This window comes from Bombina bombina, chromosome 1 (assembly GCF_027579735.1).
Source record: "Bombina bombina isolate aBomBom1 chromosome 1, aBomBom1.pri, whole genome shotgun sequence".
Lineage (NCBI taxonomy): Eukaryota > Metazoa > Chordata > Amphibia > Anura > Bombinatoridae > Bombina > Bombina bombina.
In genome coordinates this window covers 185,256,695-185,278,612 of record NC_069499.1, presented here as the reverse complement: position 1 = coordinate 185,278,612, position 21,918 = coordinate 185,256,695, and the positions used below count along the sequence as shown (strand labels likewise).

General features: G+C 37.6%; 1 protein-coding gene across 1 annotated transcript in view; it reads right to left on the bottom strand.

Annotated features, from left to right (window-relative positions):
• RGS6 (regulator of G protein signaling 6) overlaps positions 1–21,918 on the bottom strand; it is an 848,561-nt gene that overhangs the window by 733,166 nt on the left and 93,477 nt on the right. The window contains exon 2 of the mRNA XM_053697770.1: positions 1,981–2,080. Coding sequence (XP_053553745.1) covers positions 1,981–2,061 — 81 coding nt within the window. The 5' untranslated portion in view covers positions 2,062–2,080. The remainder of the gene's footprint in view (positions 1–1,980; positions 2,081–21,918) is intronic.

Genomic DNA, 21,918 nt, shown 5'->3' with positions numbered 1-21,918 from the left:
GCTGATTTTAACTGGTCCCTAGCTATTAGATTTAGAGGTAGTATACACAGTGCCTGCACAGATTGTGACATAGTGAATATGTTTATTTTTTTTGTTAGCTTTAATAAATGAGGATTCCTATATACACTGTAAAGACTCTTGAGCCAAGTGTTGTTTTTTTGTTGTTGTTGTTTTTAGGTTATTTTTAAAAAATCAGTTCAATAAAAGCAACAAGTAAAATGCCTGTACCATTCTGGAGTCGGATCAGGATACCAGAGTACCATACTATCCTTGCAAATCTTTGTCTTTAATGCTTAGTCAGATTTTCTGTTATTTAAATGGACATTAAACATGATGAGATGGCAATATAAAATAATAAATCATATATATATATATATATATATATATATATTTTTTTTTTAAAAAAAATCTGCAATATACTTTCATTATTTATTTTGTTCCCTTTTCATGTAAATCCATTCCTATTAGAAATGGAAGTGCAGAACACTCTGGACAGTTAGGGGTACTTGAGTTTAGAAACACTGCTTTAAGGGGACATTACTGTGCAAAAATTACATGCGCTAATTTATTAGAACATGTCATTTTTGTACTACTCACTGAGGAATGCTATGTGCTTAACCTCCACAAATGGATTAAATACATAGGTAAATTCCCATTTAGAAGCCATAAGTATTGCATCTTTGAAATGAACATAATTGGTGATTGGCAGGTTCGTACTACTGCAGCCGCTGATTGGCTCACCAGCTATTTTTTGCTTGAGACCAGCAGTTCTCTGTGGCTCCCAAGCAGGACTTTATCCATGTGTTAAATACCTATATGGTGGTTAAACACAGGGTTCCAGGGAAGAGTAGTACAACAATTACATGCTTAGTGTTTGCACTAAAATGTATGTTTAATTCAATGTATGATAACAAACAATATAACCACGTTTTCCCCTTAAAGGCATTTACACTGAAATAAAGCAGTTAGGCACTTTACAAGCCCCCATAATAATATAACTGCAGTTATACGGAGCATAACATTTGCTAAAGGTCCTATGGTAATCTTTCAGTTAATACAGCATAATACAGCATATCACAATAAAGTCAGAATAAAGGGAGAGTAAACACCTCTTGTGAGACGTGCATTCTGCAGTTTTCATTAGCTGCCAAATGCGGCATAAGACAGCTAACAAAACTGATAAATACACCTGTCTACCTCTTGCTTTTGTCCCACACTCCCTAGAAAAGGAAAAAAGTCAAGAAAAAAGGAAAATTAGACAAAACTGCATTAATTTCCTATCTTTAGCTTTTTCCCTTCCTCCCTAATGCCTCAAAAAAGTTTTGTTAGAGAACCGATGTCTGTTGATGTGAGGGCCATGATATTTATCTCAATGCTTGGCAGTTTTAAAGAATTGGGCCCTAAGAGTGGCATTCCACAGGGGTGTGTCCTGTCCCGCCTCTCTTGTGGGAGCTTCAATTTCATTGGTGAATGCTACAAAAGGAAAATGTGCAGAAACAAAATGTCTGCTTTGTATCTAAATCAATTGTACTGGAAATACATCAAATAAAATAAAAAATACAAAATTTAACTTCAGGATTAAAATGCAAGGCACTTGTTTATGAGAGTCCATTTACCCTTAACAGGCTGGGTTCTTATAAAATTGATTGCTAACCAAACTGTATTGGTTAAGTCATAAACAAACACTAATTAATTAATTAAGCCTTTTTTGCCCCATAGCACACTGATACAATGTCATTGAAATAATTATATTTAGAAAAAAATGGTTACAACAATTTGTAACCTATTTGTATTGTGTATTTTATAAAAAATATCAGCTAGTTTCCATTTAATATAAAAATATTTGACATCACTCACACAAAAATAATGATTATTTTTTATTTATGAAAACCTATGGAAAAAGTTATTTTTTCCTATACTGCCAGAGCATACGTGATCATATTGTATTTAAGTAGTGTACGAGTAATTAGAAGAACTTACTTTTCTGTAGACAATCATATTTGGAGTGTTGTCCTCAGGATCAGGAACCCCCACAGCACTTAAATCTGAAGATTGCGCCATGACTAGGTCGTCACCAACACTGCAATAGAAACGAGTAGAACAACTGAGAATGCATATCAGAAAAATGGGAATGTAAGCACAATGCATTACAGATATATTTATTTAACCCTTGAGTGCTACGCTGGATTTAAGTTTTTTTGTTTTTTTACTATTTTTAAACAATTTTTTTTCCTTTCCCCTCCCCAGATCCCCAAGACATATACCGTTGGAAAGGTTACGTGATTATCTTTCCAACGATAGGCCTTGGGGGTCGGTAGCTGCTTAGATGCCTGAGATGCAGGCTTCTAAGAAGCATGCCCCCTTTCCCTATTTTGTCCATTGTAATTTTTAAATAAAGTTGCACGGTGACGTCATCGCGTCACTGCGCGTAACGTCACCGCACGTAACGGGAAGCCCTGGAATGGGAGTTGATGGGAGCCCCCAGATTGCTTTTAAGGTAGGTGAGTGCAGACAGAGCATACAGTTTTAAACAATTTTCCAATATACTTTTGTTATCAAATTTGATTTATTCTCTTGGCATCGTTTGCTGAAAGAGAAGCAATGCCCTACTGGAAGCTAGTTAAACTCATCGGTGAGCCAATGACAAGAGGCATATATGTGTAGCCACCAATCATCAGCTAGCACCCAATACTGTATTCCTGAGTATACCTATGTATGCTGTTTAACAAACAATAACACGAGAAAGAAGCAAATTAGTCAATTGTAAATTTAAAGCTGATTAAGGGCCAAATAACAAGTGGAGTGCAAAAGTTTGCACACGAGCGATAAGGGGTTTATTATGGGGGTTTGCGCTCGTCGGGCTTACCACTGGTATTACAAGTGATCGCTTGAGCGCAATCATGATTTACGGTAGAATGATTATTGTGACTTCAGAGCTCTGGTCAACTGTTTCACGAAACATAAAAGTTGCTCAAAACACATAAAAAAATACATTACAACGCATGGGTACTCTCATAATAACACCATTTAAAAACAATTATTAAAAAAAAAAGTTTTAAAGGCTCAAAGATATGAGATCTCAGGTGTTAGAAAAAAAAGGCAGACAAAGGGCTTTAACAAGGACATACATACATATACATCTTTAAAAATATATATATTCCACTTTTTTTTCTCCATCGACTTTTATGGGGGAATAAGTTAACACAATATTCTAACTTCGGCTTCAGGTTAGCGCGAGAGTGAAAACAGTTTACTTTCAATTCGTAATATGAGCGCAACCCAACAAGCGCAGAAAGCTTACTTCTAGTGCAACTAACGCTCAAGCGGAAGTGTTAAATTGCACTTAACTCTTAATTTGGTCATAAATTGATACTAGAGCTAAAATGAATGTATGTTGCATACCTAAGGAGTCATTGCAGTACGTGCTGTGTGAGTATAGTAACATTAGATACCTAACGATCATCGTTTGTCTTTTTGCAAAAAAGAAATGCAAGACAGAAACAAGCAGACTAAATCAGAAGGATGAGGGTCCCTACCTCTTAGATAACTCACAATCTAATCATGAAAGATAAAACAAATTACCATCCATATGCTGTCTAAGTTATGATAAAAGGATATTAACAGCCCTGTAGACCTCCCACCTGTCCCTAATTGAGAGGGACAGTCCGGATTCTGAGCTCTGTCACTCTTAGAAAGTCATATGTCCCTCTTTACAGAATTTCCCTTAGCCCCACCCACAGAACACCCAGAAACACCCACAGACCACCCAGAAACACCCACACTCCCATCCTCTAACCACTAATGATCCCTCCCCTCCCAACACAGCTCCACCCACAACCTCCTGTGTCCCTAATTCTAAGCCACAAATGTTGGGAGGTATGCTGTATCTCAAAAGAGGTGGTTGACTCATATTTTATTGCAAAGGAAAGCAGCCTGTGTTTTTTAGGGGGACAATACTACCACAGATACAGCAACCAGTTCAGAATTTGGGTAACAGAATGTTAGGTGACTGAGACTTGGGTGTTAGTAGACAAACTAACTGTGGTCTCCCAGGAGATTATGTACAGTGAGCTGTTGTTTACCGTTATAGTTGTTATTCTTTAATGTGATCCTGAATGATTTCCATATGCCATCCATTGTCATCCACAGGTGCCACAGGTGCCACAGGTGGACTGTTTTATTGACTGTGAATTGCCCATTTTCCAATTGACTCATTAACACTGTGCCATCACATAGACTTTTAACTCTGCTTAGGGATCTTTCTTTTTTGCAGTTGTTTTGCGGTGTGCAAATAACTGTGTTTGTGTGTGCATGCTTAAATGGGGGGGCCTTCTTATATGGATTATGGATTCCTTCTGTTGCTTTTTTAATTTATGTAAATTGATTAATGAATTATAGTTGTTATAATTCTTCTCTATTTTTTTGTTTTGGGTGTATTATGTAACACATTGGTAGAGTCTAGTTCTAATTTGCCTTTTTGTCCATATTTACCCAGATTTTATTCCTTACTATTTAAATGGGCCACTCTCTTTGTATGTTGTTTTAATATCTATTTATATTTTAATTTGCATTTAATGATTTTTAAAAGTGGTTGAGCGACACATTTATTTAATATGCCTTATTGCCATATTTCATTAAATAATGACATTTTCCATTACAGACTTTTGCTAATTGGGGCCTAGCTTACAAGTGGCGTATTTAGGTTTTCTGCTGCCCTAGGCACTGAAAATTCTGCTGCCCCCTCCAGGTTTTAGGCTTTTTTTGGCCATAATATTTTTTGGTGGGGGTGTAATATGACTTTTTTTCATGGCATTTCTAAAGTAAATGTTCATGTTCAAGTTTGTGTGTGTTTATAAGTCTGTGAGCGTGTGTATGGTATCGAAAAGCAGATAGCAGCACCACCAGTAATAAAAGCAAAGAATTTATTGAGCCGACATAGAAAGACAACTTTTCGGATTCATATCCTTGATTACATTGGATTGCTGGTGTGTGTATATGGTGGGAGTGTGTGTGTGCTGAGTGTGTGTAATGCAATGTGCATGTTTAGTTCAGTGTGTATGTATGTGTGGGTGTAGTGTGTGTGTTTGTAGTGACACTTCGAAAAGTGCTGCACCCCAAAAAAAAATCTGCCTCCCTAGGCAAGTGCCTTGTTTGCCTAGGCTAAAATCTGACCCATACCACAAGTCCATCACAAGCATCTGTGTGATTGTATTACCAGTTTAAAGTAAAGTTTTCTCACTCAAGTGTTAGTATTGCTAAAGTACAAGCTACCAGAGCTGAAAATAAACTGTGATTCTTATTGTGAAGTTACCAGAACCTAGCAGTCTCACCTTGTACAAACGCAGTGTTCTCCACAGAAAATGTTGCCAGATGGCATTCCAAAGTAGCTGGTTGTGGTTAGTGTATTGCTTTCTAATATTATAACACTGTCTGCTATCCAAAGCACAAATTAATTGCATAATTTAACAAACTTATTTAAATAATGATTTGAGCAATAAACATTGAAACGTTTAGTATTAAACCGATATGAAACCCAAAAGATTCATTTTGTGATTCAGGCAGAGCATACAATTTTAACACAAGTTTCCAATTCACTTCTATTATCAAATTTGCTTTGTTTTTATCATATTATTTGTTGAAGAGATACCTAGGTAGGTGTCTGGAGCACTACATGGCAGAAAATAGTGCCTCCATCTAGTGCTCTTACAAATGTTTAACATTCTTGCAAAGCTGCTGCCATATAGTGTTCCAGAAATGGGCAGGCTCCTAAGCTTAGATCCCAATTTTTCAACCAAAGATACCACGAGAACAAAAAAATTGATAATAGAAGTAAATTAGAAAGTTGCATGCTCTATCTGAATCATGAAACAAATAGTTTAGCTTTCATTGCAATTGAACTAATTTAGCTTTTTTTTAGCTAAACATTTTTGTCGGGTGGTCAGTAAAATCAGCCAGTGGTGCACCGATTAAAAATGTACATGGTAGGGGCAGGTCGAACACCGACCAAGATGGCTGCTTTTTAACTTCGGCAAAATTCTGGAGCAGATAGATCCGTTGCTTATCACTCCTCAGACCTACAATCCAAGCCCTAAATCACAGTTGATTTGCAGAATAATACCCAAAGAACGGACTCATATGTTTTTAACTTCGAATTCCAGCCTAGCAGACCAGAATAGATGAGGTACACAGTGGAGGCCTAGTAACCAGCCTGGATCCTCATTTACCCTCCCTGATTCCTGATATGTCAGGTTTAACAACTATATGAGCTGCCTTATATCCCTGAAACACAATTAATAAAGCTATATGGAAATAACTTCTACCTAATTAATACCCTAATGAGCGCAACATAAAAGAATCCAGTTATGGAAGGGACTTACCATGCGATACAGGCTTTACTGGAACGGTTTGAAATTCAGATGCACAACATTATAATGAATGCAATGAAACCCCTAAACCAGGGAACACCTACCTGTGATTTGTGTTGCCAGAATTCTAAAGGAGATCACACTCTTAAGGCAGCTAGAAGTTGGCATAATCCAGAGAGAAAGAGACCCATAGCGATGCAGATGACTAGCCTTTATAAACCATTGTCTACACACCGACCTCCAACTACCATGTCAGCGTATACCCCGTACTCCACAGAGACCCTGTAGGAGACACACAGAGAGACCTGTGCTGTGTGGAAAGCGCAGAAGATGTGGAATATAGAAGAGCCCATTCTGACCAGCTTCATGATCAAATCTGTTTGCAACCTGATCTTACCCTGTACAAGGGGCTGTGCGGCCGGCCGCTTCGAATCGTACAGAAAGCCTATAAATTTTGGATGATCTATGAGGTTGCAGACCAGAAGAGAGATAATCATGGTCGGAACTCATCCCTAGCACAGCTGTCCAAGTTCCCATATACATTGATGCCAATTAAAGTTGGACTTGGTTAAGTCCCTAAGCACATACGTAGACAGTTTTAAATGACATATATATCTGATGTTAAGGCTAAGCTCCCCAGGCCTAGAATATATATATGATGGGCAAATGATCAATGAGGACTTTCTAGTCGGATGTTATCATTTAACCTTCTGTGATATGATAAGCTATTTTTAGGAAAGGGGTAAGGGATTATATGCGAACAGTGTGAACTTGAAACATGATAAATGTGTATCAGTAGCAACACCCATTACTGAATTTTATATGTGTTTTACAGTCTCACAGGTGGAGTTGATGCATATTTTTGTTTTAACTTTTTTTTTTAAATAAGTCCCAGTATCGGTGCTAATGTAGTTCATGTTGGGCATTTGAAGGTATATAAAGGGCTCGCTAGACCCGTGGGATAAATGTATATATTCAGAATACAGTGTAAATTTAGAACATGCTAACTATATATGCCAGTAGGAATGCCCACTATTGAATTTAATATGATTGGTTAATATCACGGTTAGAGAAGATGTGTAGATTTACCTTGCTCTCTATCCCTACAAAGTTACAATAATTATACTAACATGGTTCATGTTAGATATCTACAAGTAAGCAGAGAGCTCTATGCAACAGTTTGATAAGAGTATCTGTTATTCCAGAAGACGGTGACATTTCCCTAATAACCTCTAGGTCCACTCACAATATAAGGGTTTTACTGTCGAATATATTCTATGATCATAGGCTTTGCTCCTTAAATCCCACGCAAAACATATGGTGATTACCCACTCAGGCTGAAATAAATATCCAAAACTTCTATACCTACAGTACCACCCACAAATATGCAAGATATATTTTGTTAAGCTCTCTTTATACTTCAGTCATTGTATATTAGTCCCCTATAGATGATAGCTAATATTATTTTTCTTATTTAATTTTGCCCAAATATACAAGCTGAATGTATATGATGTCCTTATAGGAACATTTCATGTTATAAGTGGAAAAACTCTCATGATTTTATGCTCCTCTAGGGGTATCTCCATAGTGATAAGCTCATTTTAACCAACTATTTTGAGGTTGTTGTTTTTTTTCTGCATCTTCTGGTGAGCTCCTCTTCTTATTTTGTTCCCCATAGTGGATAATTACTTTTGTACTTTTATAGGATGTGATTTCTTCATATATACTTTACAAGCTAGAAGTATATGTCATACTCATAATTTATGTGTTTCATTAGCGTATTAAAGGTCCAAAAGTGGCCTTATATTAATGTATATTCCTGCTACTCCTCATAATAGATATGTTAGAGGTCCAATATATTTATCAGCGAATCAGTATTAGTAGGCAGGAAGTACCTACCAGCCAATGCATATACAGTATATAGGAAGTACATATCACCCAATGAGTATTAACAGGAAGTACCTAACAGCCAATGACTGTAGGAAATACACAACTGATAAACCAACTTAAAATAAAAACTTTTACTTCACATTTTTCATGCAACAGAAAAAAGCAAACCTGTTTATATACTATTCTTCCATAGAGTTGGCAAAAAAAACAGTACAGTGTCCCTTTAAGATAAGCTCTTAAAGACACATTCTCTGCACAACATTTAATCATACATCATTTAGGCAACTGACTTTCATTATTTATTTTGCCTGTAGAGAGGCTGGAGTGCATTTCGTAGAATGCAGAACACTGGCATTTCTTAATGCTACACAGTGATTGGTTGACATATATGGGAAATCAGGTTTATCTGTCCCTAATTGGACACAGCAAGGGCAAGCAACATTCATGACGCTATTCAGGGATGTGTCCTAAGCTTGCAAAACAAGGCATAGTTTTTGAAATGTTGTGAATCATTTATAATGCATAAATAAAAACATACTTTAATGTACCTTTAATTTTGAATTAGAATCTAACTGAATCAGACTGTACTAGATATGTGCATGATCGAAAAATTCGTTTCGGTTCGGATCGATTCAGAGTTTTTAGAATTTTGTTTCGGATCGATTCGAATTCGGAAAACTTCGAATTAATTTGTTTCGATTCATTTCGGATTCATTCGTATTCGAAAAAATTCGGCTAGATTCGGTTCGATTCAGTTCGGAAATGTTTGCTGTGTATTAGACTAGTATTATGTACTGTATATTAGGTGTAACCCATAGCAGAGTGATATAACCTAATATACTGTACAATACTAGTGTAATCCATGGCCATCCAAATTTAACGAACTAATTTGGATTTATTCGGTAAATTCGGCAGTATTTTAATTCGGAAATTCGAATCGATCCGAATCTCCGAATTTGCTGAATTTTCCGAAACGAATTGCACATGTCTAGACTGTACCCTACTCAAAATGAATGATTCGATCATTGTTGATTTTTGATCACTTTTGTTGTAAATGATATGGTTATAAGGTGGCAATTAAAAAATATGAAAAAAATAATTATGGCGTAAAAAGCAAACATAGAATGAATGAAAATAACCTAAAATGTGGATGTATAAAAGTTATTTCCATTTAGAAATCATAGTCTTTGCATAGTAACAATTTACAAAAAAATTAGTAATCACTAAATTATGTCAATGTGCTCTTAATTTTCCAAAATAAAAAAAAAGTATTTGAGTATAAAATAAGAACACCTGCCCAAGCATGTTAGCAGGAAGGCACAGGCTTCAGAGTGGTGTGAATGACTGTTAGATGCCAATCTACAATTCCCCACCTGGGAAGCGCTAGAAAAGGAATGCAGACTCTGGTGTCCATAAATATAAACTGGTACTAATTGCTTTGGGAAGTGAGATTCATTATCTCAGGCTGTGATATTCAATGTCACCTACTCACAAAAGAAAAATTAAAATACCATTTCCATTACTCTTCTAGCATTAATACAGCACTAATTTGAAGAGAAAGTAAATATAAAGCAAACCTCTATTTGTGGCGCTTGCTTTAAAATGAGGGGTGTATTCCAGGCTTAAGCAGCAGCAATATAAGGACAGACATGTCCTGACTGGCCATTGCTGTTGTCACTTTCTCTACTGTTCTGGGTCTCTGCACATGAATGAAATATCTGGAAGGAGAACTGACAACACTGGCTGTCTAAACTCACCCCCGCCACCCCCCACACCACCACCTCCCGCCCCTCAGTTTTCACCTTTTTTCCTTCAAACGAGTTTGGGAGGAAGAGTTGGGAAGAAAATGAGTGAGAGAAGGAAAGTGAGGGTGGGAAAAAGATGATAGATACATAGATAGATAAACAGACAGACAAGATACACATGCAGATAAATAAATCTATATTAAGATTTATATTTTGAGAGATAGATAAACAAGCAGACAAGGTAAACATTCAGATATGTAAATACTGTAATATTAGGATTGATATTTTGAGAAATAGAAAGATAGATGACAGGTGGATGGACAAACAGACAACCAGAGGGACAGATAGATAGATAGATAGATAGAGATATGTAGATAGATAGAAAAAAGTGCAATGATACCACAGCGAATAATAAACAAGCGCTTTAAATGCTTAAATGAAATAACCGTAGACTGATTATGAGCTATACTAATAGTTCCCAAACAGCAACAGTTCTAGAGTTGTAACCTTGCCTAAACACAGGTAGACTATTAAAATGATTGAGCTCCTGACAAGCAAACAGGAATGCTCCCTAACACTGGGCTATTAGTGATTCAAGGTCACTGAAGGTAAGAAAGAACTACAGCTCTTAGCTAAGAATTATCTAAGCACACAAGTTATTTCTATCGAAAAATAAAGCACTTCCCTTAAATGATGTATTTATCACTTTTTATCAGCCATTACAATGTTATGACAGAAAAAAAAGTATTTTCTTAATGATATATTTTAATAAGGCAAAGAAATTATGAATATGTTTAAATGAAATTTTATATTTTATTTTCCAACCTATATGTTATAGTTTAACCAATCAAATGTAGTCAGTACAAGGAAGTTATTTACAAATCTAAAAAACTTTATTATATAGTAAATGAAACAAAAAATAAAGAGACCTTAAACAAGATTATGCAAGTATGGGAAGGCTCTATTTTAATAATTAGTGCACTAATTCACTGTGGGATTCCATGAGGAAACTGCTTCCCCCCCCCCCCCCCCCCCAGTATGCTGTTTAAACAATTCAGTTCTATGTTATTTTGGTGGTACAAGAAAAATACAAAACTGTTAAAGGGCCATAATACCCAAATGTTTAAACACTTGTAAGTGATACAGTATAGCTGTAAAAAGCTGACTAGAAAATATCACCTGAACATCTCTATGTAAAAAAAGAAAGATATTTTACCTCAAAAGTTTCTCAGTAGCCACATCCCATTGTAAAGGACTTCTAAGCAACAAATCAGTATGTTTGTCCCGGGACAGCGGAAGGAGCGAGCTTACGTGCACTCTCATCTTATTTCCCTATTCAGCTTAAGGAAGTTTACAATTAAATCTCATGAGAGTTAAGTCAAATCTCATGAGATCACAGTAAAAGAGTTCATGACCTCAGCACTGTTGATGCTGATTGGCTGCTGTTCATTTCTTTATTTTTATTTTTTACCTGCAGCTGAGCAGCAGTTGAGTATAACTTTTTACACAGAAATTACTCTGCTGAGCTGAGGAAATTGTGAGGTAAAATATCTTCCTTTTTTACATATAGATGCTCAGGTGATATTTTCCTGTCAGCTTTTTACAGTTATACTGCATCAGTTTCAAGTGATTTAGCATATGAGTATTTGTAATCTTACAAATGACAAAAACTTTACATAAAAGGTAGACTTGACATAGAAGACAAAGACGGGACATTACATATAGAAAACAAAAAGGCCTAATGCATTAGACCACATAATAAAGGCTTCATCATGGTTTTGCTTTGTTTTAGACATTTTGGATATAGTTTATCACTGAATTGTTTCCTTACCAGACTTTTTCTTCTAATTTTATTAAAGGGACATAATACATCTCTATGTAAAAAAGGAAGATATTTTACCTCACAATCTCCTCAGCTCAGCAGAGTAAGTTCTGTGTAAAAAGTTATACTCAGCTGCTGCTCAGCTGCAGGTAAAATAAAATAAAAAATGAAGACATGAACAGCAGCCAATCAGCATCAGCAGTGCTGAGGTCATGAACTCTTTTACTGTGATCTCATGAGATTTCACTTAACTCTCATGAGATTTCATAGTAAACTTCCCTACACTGAATAGGGAAATAAGATGAGTGTGCACGAATGCTCTCTCCTTCCGTTGTCCCGGGACAGACATACTGATTTGTTGCTTAGAAGTCTTTTACAATGGTATGTGGCTACTGAGAAACTTTTGAGGTAAAATATCTTTCTTTTTTACATAGAGATGTTCAGGTGATATTTTCTAGTCAGCTTTTTACAGCTATGCTGCATCACTTTCAAGTGTTTAAACATTTAGGTATTATGGCCCATTAAACTTGCTTTAAGATTTTAAGTCAGAAAGAGGCTCCTCCTCAAAGCATTATTTATTTACATTTATGAAGCTGCGGACACCTGAAACTCTGGTACTGCAGCTACTTTAGCCTCTTCACCACCTCAAGGACTGCAGAATTAAATCATCTCAATTTGACTAGGATGATCGACAAGCCCTGCTATAGTGCATATACAAGGAATTACGAGAAGCACGGAGTGTATTACAAGCATAAGTGGTTTATTGGATGAACAATCCAAAAATAATAGCAATATCACAAACAAAGTGGTGGAAGGCAGTGCCTCCGGGGTAAAATACAGTGGGTGAAAAAAGAACAAGAGGCTGTCATACACTATGGCTAATGTGTTTCGGCATTAGCCTTACTCATAGCCAAGCTAAAACTCAAAGCTTGAACGTGAAATTAAAAACACTAGCCTTCACCTTGATTGGATACCGGGTTCTCACACCCACTAGTAATGTGGCCAATCAGGTTAACGTACTTCCCCTACGCCCCCTCCTGTGTATCTATTACCTAGCCTGCCTTTCATAAACCCTTACCATGATATATAGAAAACCCCTAGGTGAATCTCACTGTATTTAACTTCAAGGGTGTACATACTCAAAAATAGAAATGGTAACAGCTGCAAGTTCAATCTCAAGACATTATTAAATATGTAACTACATGAATATGCAGTTTATGCGAGGGGATACATAATGTGGTAATACACGAGTATGGTCTCAAGGCAATAGGCATCTTCATGAAAAAATATCATGGTGGGGATCCTAATTTTGTTGATTATGTAGTTGAGGTCCCTAGGTTCCTCCTTACCCATAATTATTTTGAGTTTGGGGGATTTCTTCCTCTAGAGGCGTTGGACGGCAATGGGGGCCAAATTTGCCCCCTCCTATGCCAACCTGTTCATGGGTTGGTGGGATCTGTCCCACGTCTTTGGAGAGAGGAACCCCTACAGATGAAAAATAATTTGGTATGGACACTACATTGATGACCTCCTGTTCATTTGGGGTGGTCATGATGTGTCCCTGACCCGCTTCATAGAGTATCTTGACAATAATGCTGTCGGCATCAGCTTTTCTTCTGAGGTCCAAAAGTCAAGAATTAACTTCCTTGACATTGCACTTGAAGGAGTACCTGGTCAGAGGATAAGGACGGAGGTATATCGTAAACCAATTGCAGGGAACTCGCTACTCCATGCCTCTAGCTGTCACCCCCAAAGGGTTTTCGGGGGGTGAAGCTAAGGGTCAGTTCATCCGCTTAAAGAGAAACTGTACAGAATTATCAGTTTATGAAAAACAAGCGGATGATCTGTCCGAGAGGCTGCAGGAGAGAGGCTATAGTGTACAGACGATATCTAAGGCCAGAAAAACTGTTAAGGGGATTACAAGAGCGAACCTTTTGGGTGTTGGAAGGAACACCCATAATGGTACTCTTTTGAATAAAGGTTCGAATAGCAAAAACACTTTCATTACTGAATACTCAAGACAGTATAGTGAAATATGCAAGATAGTGGACAAACATTTCAAACTTCTGGCAGCAGATGATGGCTTGGTCAATATAGCTGAACAAGGGGTAAGGTTCTCCTATAAAACGAACAGGACAATAAGGAACATTGTGGCCCCCACTAGGATCAAAAGTAATGTTTCCCCTGATTCCTCTTGGCTCAGGTGCAATATCATGTTCCGTTGTCACCATCATACCTGTGTAGCTTGTGAGAGAGTGATTTTAGGGGAAACCTTTTGCTCCACGGTGACAGGTGAAAACTTCAGAAATACATAATATACGTAATGTCATGCAAAAATTGTGCCCTTCAATATATAGGGTTAACAACCAGGGAAGCTAGGACCCACATCAAAGAGCATTTATCAGATATTAGAGTAGGCACACTAACTACACCCCTCATTAGACACTTTGCTGGTGTCCACCAGAAAGATCTTAGGTTCTTCTACTGGACAATCATTGACAAAGTACCTCCCAAGAAAGGAGGAGTTGATAGGGTACGGAAATTAGGAGAAAGGGAGGCCTTCTGGATTTTTAAATTTAGAACGAGAACTCCAGAAGGCCTTAATTCAGTATTTGATTTAATTAACTTCTGGTAATCCTCACCTCTGGCCACTAAGTTCCACACTAGGGCATTTGGTCTAAGCTTCAGTTCCCTTACAGTTCCAATTTTGAACACATTCTATTAGTATAGCAGTATCCCAGATCAGTGTGTCACAGTGGGTCCAAATGTCCACTGCCCCCCTATAAAATATAGGGTTGAACAATTATTAATTATTATCTATTCCTCATTAATATAGCACTCCCATAGTTCCCCTTTTCTATCCCAGATTACAATGTCCAGTCCGATATTCTCGCCACTTGTTCTAATTAGTTGGCTTAGAAAGGGACTCGAGTCCGGACATTATAATTGCTAGTATCCCTTGAGACCCAACGGTGCTTTTAAGTCAGTATATTTAAGTGAGCAGGTGGGAATTCTTTCCCGGTCATTTAGGAGGATAGTAATTGACACTTCTAGACATCTAGCGGGTATACCTCCGTTCCACCCTCTTGGCTCTTTGCACCAATCAAGATGGCCCTTCCTTAACACACCATTGCCATCACTTTGATGTTAATACGTCAGTAGCACAATTTTGTTTTGTTTTAATTAGAACTTAATTTATTTGTAGTTATATAGAGCTATTGTATTACCACATTATGTATTCCCTCGCATAAACTGCATATTCATGTAGTTACATATTTAATAATGTCTTGAGATTGAACTCACAGCTGTTACCATTTCTATTTTTTTTTTGTTGTTGTAATTTTTATTGTGGTTCAATTCGTGGCATACAGTCTTAGGAAGTCAATTACTGGTACATGGAACAGAAATAAACATATACAAAGCATATAACCAGTATAAGACAAAAAAAAAAGAAAAATATATACATTAGCTCATCTAATATTTTGCACAGACAGTGTATACAATATTTTCCTTAAAACGGTATGCCTCCTAACTGACTCACGAGGCCACTCTTGGACCTCTAAACAGTGTAGAAATTGAAAATTATAGTCGGTAAACTGAAATAATAAGAGACCGCTCATGGGTCTCAACTGTTGAACCATGTTTTTCTTTTAGTTAGATGAAATTATAGATAGGGCTCTACTTGTAATCTGATTAGGGTGAACTTTCATGATGTTAGTTTAAGATGGAGTTGTGCGCACAGTGAATAAACATATCTATATAAGTTGTAGGGGCTTGCGAGAAAGAAAAAGTTATAGGCAATATGCATAAGATTAGACGGGGTGTAGGCCACTAATTGAAGACAGAAGGGAGACTCAACTATTATCAATCCTGGAGGAGATCACTAGTAATACTTCTGTGTTCGTATTGTAGTACCATATCAGCCATAGATAGGACAATAAGATTTCTCCGAGAATATTTAAAGAAAGAGATGGATAGCCTTTATGAATATGCTGAGGTATAAACAATAACTGAGGCTCTAGTATCAAGCTTGATAAATCTAAAATAGGAAACCTCACACTGCCCCGGCCGCCGGCAGCAAGGCGTCCATTTAAAATACTAACTAGAGCAATGGAAATAAAAAAACTAAATTAAAATAATTAAAAAAATAAAAAATAAAGCTCAAAGGCTATCATGTGTATTTGGAGTATAAATGCGGGAGTGGCTGTATACGCTTGTTGCGAGTTTTGATGAACAATATAAATTGGGCACTGTTAAATGTATAGGCATACCACAATTAAAGTTAATAAATCCCTAGACATTCAAGAGTAGGGCAAGAGACCTGCAAACACATGTCAAATAGGATGTTCTCATGGATTAGGTATTAGGGAGTGAGGTGTGGATTATTTAATCTATTATTCATAAATTAGTTAGACACTTTTCTAATCTACAGCTATGTCAAAGGCAAGCACAAAATATATAGCACAATTAATACAGGATATAACTTTTACCTTGTGACAGACCTGTAGATGTAAAACAAATAAGATATCCTCCCTGAATTGGCATTAAATGATATACCATAGATCTTTAAGCACATATTCATAGTTTATATGTATGCACTTTTCAACTCTGAAGTTATAACAACAACACTCACAAAATTCAGAACAAAATGTCTCAAGGATATAACTCTAATACAATAAGATCAAACTGTGATCTTTAGCTTAATAACCTGAAATGAGCAGTGAAAACAATTATAACTCATACTAGCAACCCATTGTGTCCTGGTTTTTCCCAACTTGTCTTAGGTTAAACATATGAGATACAATAATTTCTGCTGCAAGGGTAAACATTGAATAAGTAAAAAACTCAATAATAGACTGTGAGGACCTTTGCTGATATCTCGTCAAAATAGTCTTAAGTGGGTATAGTCAGAGTACTCACTGACTTCAGTAGAAGAAAGTGTCACTTAAATGGCAGTCTAACAGTACATCTGGAACGAACTTAATAAACAGTGAGTTGGAAATAATATCGGATTGTAAAAATGCTCATGCAAACACTTTTTAAACTCTGCAGAGAAAAAGAAAAGAAAAAAAAAAGCGCAACAGTCATGTCACCTTTGTGTTTCCAACTCCATACACTTAGGAAAATCTATAAAGCAGTGACGTCTCAGAGGGAAGATTGGAGCTCTTATTCCAGGAGGCTATAGGAAAGTAGAGGCAAAGTAAAAAAGGGATCGTAACACAAAGTTATTGTCCCCCACAAAGGCTCTAACCAATTCCTGTGCGATTGAGGCGGAACCGGTGAATACAGATCCTGCAATCATGAAAGTTAAAAGTGTCCCAAGAGCCGGGAATACACAGCGGCAGTGCTGCAAATAAGTAAGCCTCGCTAGTTCCTGTGCCCTCCTTTCTTTCAGCTCTGTCTGGCAGGTTTAGTGTTAGCAGGGCTCCTGTCAAGTATCTTTCGTTGGGCATGTAGCTTGCTTGCCTTGTATGCCGATGTAGTGCTTTTGCTTTAGTAGCCGCCATCTTAGCCGCCTGTAAAATCCGGGCTTTCAGTTTGTGTATGATCATCCGATCAGAGCCAGTAGCTTGTTTTCTGTGTGCCCATTTTATAGAGTTAGCCTTCTTAATCAGCATCCAATGCCTCTGTTTTCTTTGAATAGGCAGGCATTGCATTCTCTTGTTAATTGCACCCTTCGCAACTTTGCTTGGGATCTTCACATTAGTATGCGCTCCCTTGTAAACAATATGGCCATCTCTTGCCAGCCCTTGGGTTATAATCGTGCGCAAGTGACTTTCTAGGGTCCGAAAGTGCTCCGCTATTAGCAATCTAATATTAGACCCCCAAACCTCTACCGCCTCCATAACGGAGGGAACAGCTCCACTGTGTATCCGGACTGTCATTACTTATCAGGCAACGATTAGTATAAAGGTTAACAGAGTGGCAGTATGTTAACCGCTTAAGTTGATTGACACAAGAGTAAGAGTTTTTAATCCTATTACAGGATATTATAACCCCGGAGTTCGGGGGGGGGGGGTTATTATACGGCAGCCCCAGACCTACGCTCCTTAACCTCCACAGGGTCCCCTTCTGTTACTGAACTCTGTGCGTGGAGTAGTTTGCAAAGGTGGCTTCCAGGGCCATGCAGAAGCTTGTTGCGCAGCTGATTCAAAGAGCGTAGGCAGAAACACTGTCAAAACCTCCACTTTGAAGGTATATCTGTTCTCAGAAATGTATATCTGCTCCAAAAGAATAAATATTATAGATTTGCTATAGTTAAATTGTGTAAATAGGTTCAGAAACAGAGAGCTTCATGAAGACGTGTCTTGCCGCTTTGAGTGCAGGCTCCGCCCCACCATTTCTATTTTTAAGTATGTACGCCCTTGATGTTAAATACAGTGAGATTCACCTAGGAGTTTTCTATATATCACGGTAATGGTTTATGAAAGGCAGGCTAGGTAATACATACACAAGAGGGGGCGTGAGAACCCGGTGTCCAATCAAGGTGGAGGCTAGTGTTTTTAACTTCACGTTCGAGCTTAGAGTTTTAGCTTGGCTATGAGTAAGGCTAATGCTGAAACGCTTAGAATTAGTAAGGGGTGGGGGAGGGCAAAGTGTACTATGGGCAGGAAACCAATATATTGTAACAAATAAAGTAAAATAAGTAGTATACTTATGAAGGTTAGGACTTCCTGCCACAGATTTAGAGCAAAGAACAGAACACAACTAACAAAGTAATTGTAATAGGATATACAATTGTAATTAGATAGCTCAGATCTGTGTATAAAATTATGACTTAGCCCAAAGAACAATTAAAGCAAAAAATTAAATTATAAATTAATTCATTCATACTCTAAAGTTTATTAACAAAAATTGTTTGAAGTTTATCCACACATACAATAGCATAAGCTAAAATTAAAAACACTTGAACCCAGTCGTATAATTAACCTTCCTTATTAATTGTGGTTAGTATTGATGAAAGTATCAAAGCCAGCAGTATTGAGGCAAATATAAACTAAGCCCTTACAATCCGAGGGCTAATTATATTTATTATTACTATCATAAATATACTGCTGGACAAGTAGATATGAGAAATAAGTTTTTAAATATCTTTTACAACATGGGTAAGCAATTAAAAAGTGGGAAAGACAGAGCTTATTCCAGAGGACGAAACGCATCAGCCATAGTGTATGACAGCCACTGTATTTTACCCCGGAGGCACTGCCCTCCACCACTACTTTGTTTGTGATATTACTATTATTTTTGGATTGTTCATCCAATAAACCACTTATGCTTGTAATACACTCCGTGCTTCTCGCAATTCCTTGTGTATGCTATTCATTTTTGGCCTAAGTGAGCACGGAGGTATTCGAGCGTGACTGCAGAGTTCAGCGCAACAAACAGGAAGCACACGCAAGACAGGAGACCCTGGAACGCGATAACCAGAAAGTGCACAGGAGCGCTTCCCGCTAACCTGGTGGCGGTAACAGAACATCCAGCTGTATCCTTGGCGAGAACGGAGCAAAGGTACGAGTAAAACTACTCCGGGAAGACAGACTGTGATCACTTGAAAAACAGAGGTATGTGCCGTGGCATGTAATGGTTATTGGTTAAAGGTTATTGCTTGCAGGGACATCACCCAAGTATATATTTTACCTAATGGTATATTTTACCTACAGTGCTTAATAGTTGCTTCATTCAAAGAAGGTTCTTTCAGGTTACACCATTTATAGCAAAAGTCTGATAGTGACTGCTTGTATAGAGCTTTGGTAAAAGTTCATCTGAAAATTAATCACACTATTTGAACTTGTTCCTCCGCTGGTTGACACCCTGCTCTAGTGCAATTGGTTGTACAAACCATTGCTTGTGCAATGTTAAATGCAAGCAGTGCTTGCTGCCCTATCACTGTGATGCCGCGTTCAAGAGAGAGCACCTTGTCAGTCTGGCAGTTGATAAATTGGGCGATAGATTATGATTTGAGCACTCAACATGCTCAGTTTATCACTAGGAATACATTTAAGCCCTCATAACAAGTTTGACTATAAAATGACCACACCCACCATTTTAAGGCACTTTATCATGGGTGTTTCCAGAATATATAGGAAATATGGAGGTTGCTAACAAAGGTTGCCATGAATATAAATATCAAAGCTGAAGAGTAACGCTACTGGGTGCCATTATGTCTACACTTATCCCTTTGCATTTTGCACCTGTTTTCTACATAAACGATTGGTCGGTGCCTGGCTCTCCCCAGCGGAACCCTGGCCATTGCTCTACATCTGTGTACTCTTCACCTTAAAGGGACAGTAAACCTAAAAAATAATGTTATATAATTCTGCACATAGTGCAGAATTATATAACATTATATTAGTGCTATCGTTATAAAAGCTTATATTCCCTTTTAATTTTTTAAAAATATGTCAGTTTTTCAGACCCGCTCTCTGTGCTCTTCTGAGCGGGTCTGTTTTATTACACAGCGCATCGGGCCAGCTGTATAGTCACGGCCCGGCCCGACCGAGCCATAACACTAAGTGCAGCTCGCTTCTGCTGTCCGGGCCGATGCGCTGTGTAATAAAACAGACCCGCTCAGAAGAGCGCAGAGAGCGGGTCTGAAAAACTGACATATTTTAAAAAAATTAAAAGGGAATATAAGCTTTTATAACGATAGCACTTATATAATGTTATATAATTCTGCACTATGTGCAGAATTATATAACATTATTTTTTAGGTTTACTGACACTTTAAGGAATTTTTACTTTATCCTGTTTACTAGGCTGTCACCTAATTATATATATGATATGTTTTACATTGCAAATACCTATCTAACTATGTATAATATAAATACAGGGAGTGCAGAATTATTAGGCAAGTTGTATTTTTGAGGATTAATTTTATTATTGAACAACAACCATGTTCTCAATGAACCCAAAAAACTCATTAATATCAAAGCTGAATATTTTTGGAAGTAGTTTTTAGTTTGTTTTTAGTTTTAGCTATTTTAGGGGGATATCTGTGTGTGCAGGTGACTATTACTGTGCATAATTATTAGGCAACTTAACAAAAAACAAATATATACCCATTTCAATTATTTATTTTTACCAGTGAAACCAATATAACATCTCAACATTCACAAATATACATTTCTGACATTCAAAAACAAAACAAAAACAAATCAGTGACCAATATAGCCACCTTTCTTTGCAAGGACACTCAAAAGCCTGCCATCCATGGATTCTGTCAGTGTTTTGATCTGTTCACCATCAACATTGCGTGCAGCAGCAACCACAGCCTCCCAGACACTGTTCAGAGAGGTGTACTGTTTTCCCTCCTTGTAAATCTCACATTTGATGATGGACCACAGGTTCTCAATGGGGTTCAGATCAGGTGAACAAGGAGGCCATGTCATTAGATTTTCTTCTTTTATACCCTTTCTTGCCAGCCACGCTGTGGAGTACTTGGACGCGTGTGATGGAGCATTGTCCTGCATGAAAATCATGTTTTTCTTGAAGGATGCAGACTTCTTCCTGTACCACTGCTTGAAGAAGGTGTCTTCCAGAAACTGGCAGTAGAACTGGGAGTTGAGCTTGACTCCATCCTCAACCCGAAAAGGCCCCACAAGCTCATCTTTGATGATACCAGCCCAAACCAGTACTCCACCTCCACCTTGCTGGCGTCTGAGTCGGACTGGAGCTCTCTGCCCTTTACCAATCCAGCCACGGGCCCATCCATCTGGCCCATAAAGACTCACTCTCATTTCATCAGTCCATAAAACCTTAGAAAAATCAGTCTTGAGATATTTCTTGGCCCAGTCTTGACGTTTCAGCTTGTGTGTCTTGTTCAGTGGTGGTCGTCTTTCAGCCTTTCTTACCTTGGCCATGTCTCTGAGTATTGCACACCTTGTGCTTTTGGGCACTCCAGTGATGTTGCAGCTCTGAAATATGGCCAAACTGGTGGCAAGTGGCATCTTGGCAGCTGCACGCTTGACTTTTCTCAGTTCATGGGCAGTTATTTTGCGCTTTGGTTTTTCCACACGCTTCTTGCGACCCTGTTGACTATTTTGAATGAAACGCTTGATTGTTCGATGTTCACGCTTCAGAAGCTTTGCAATTTTAA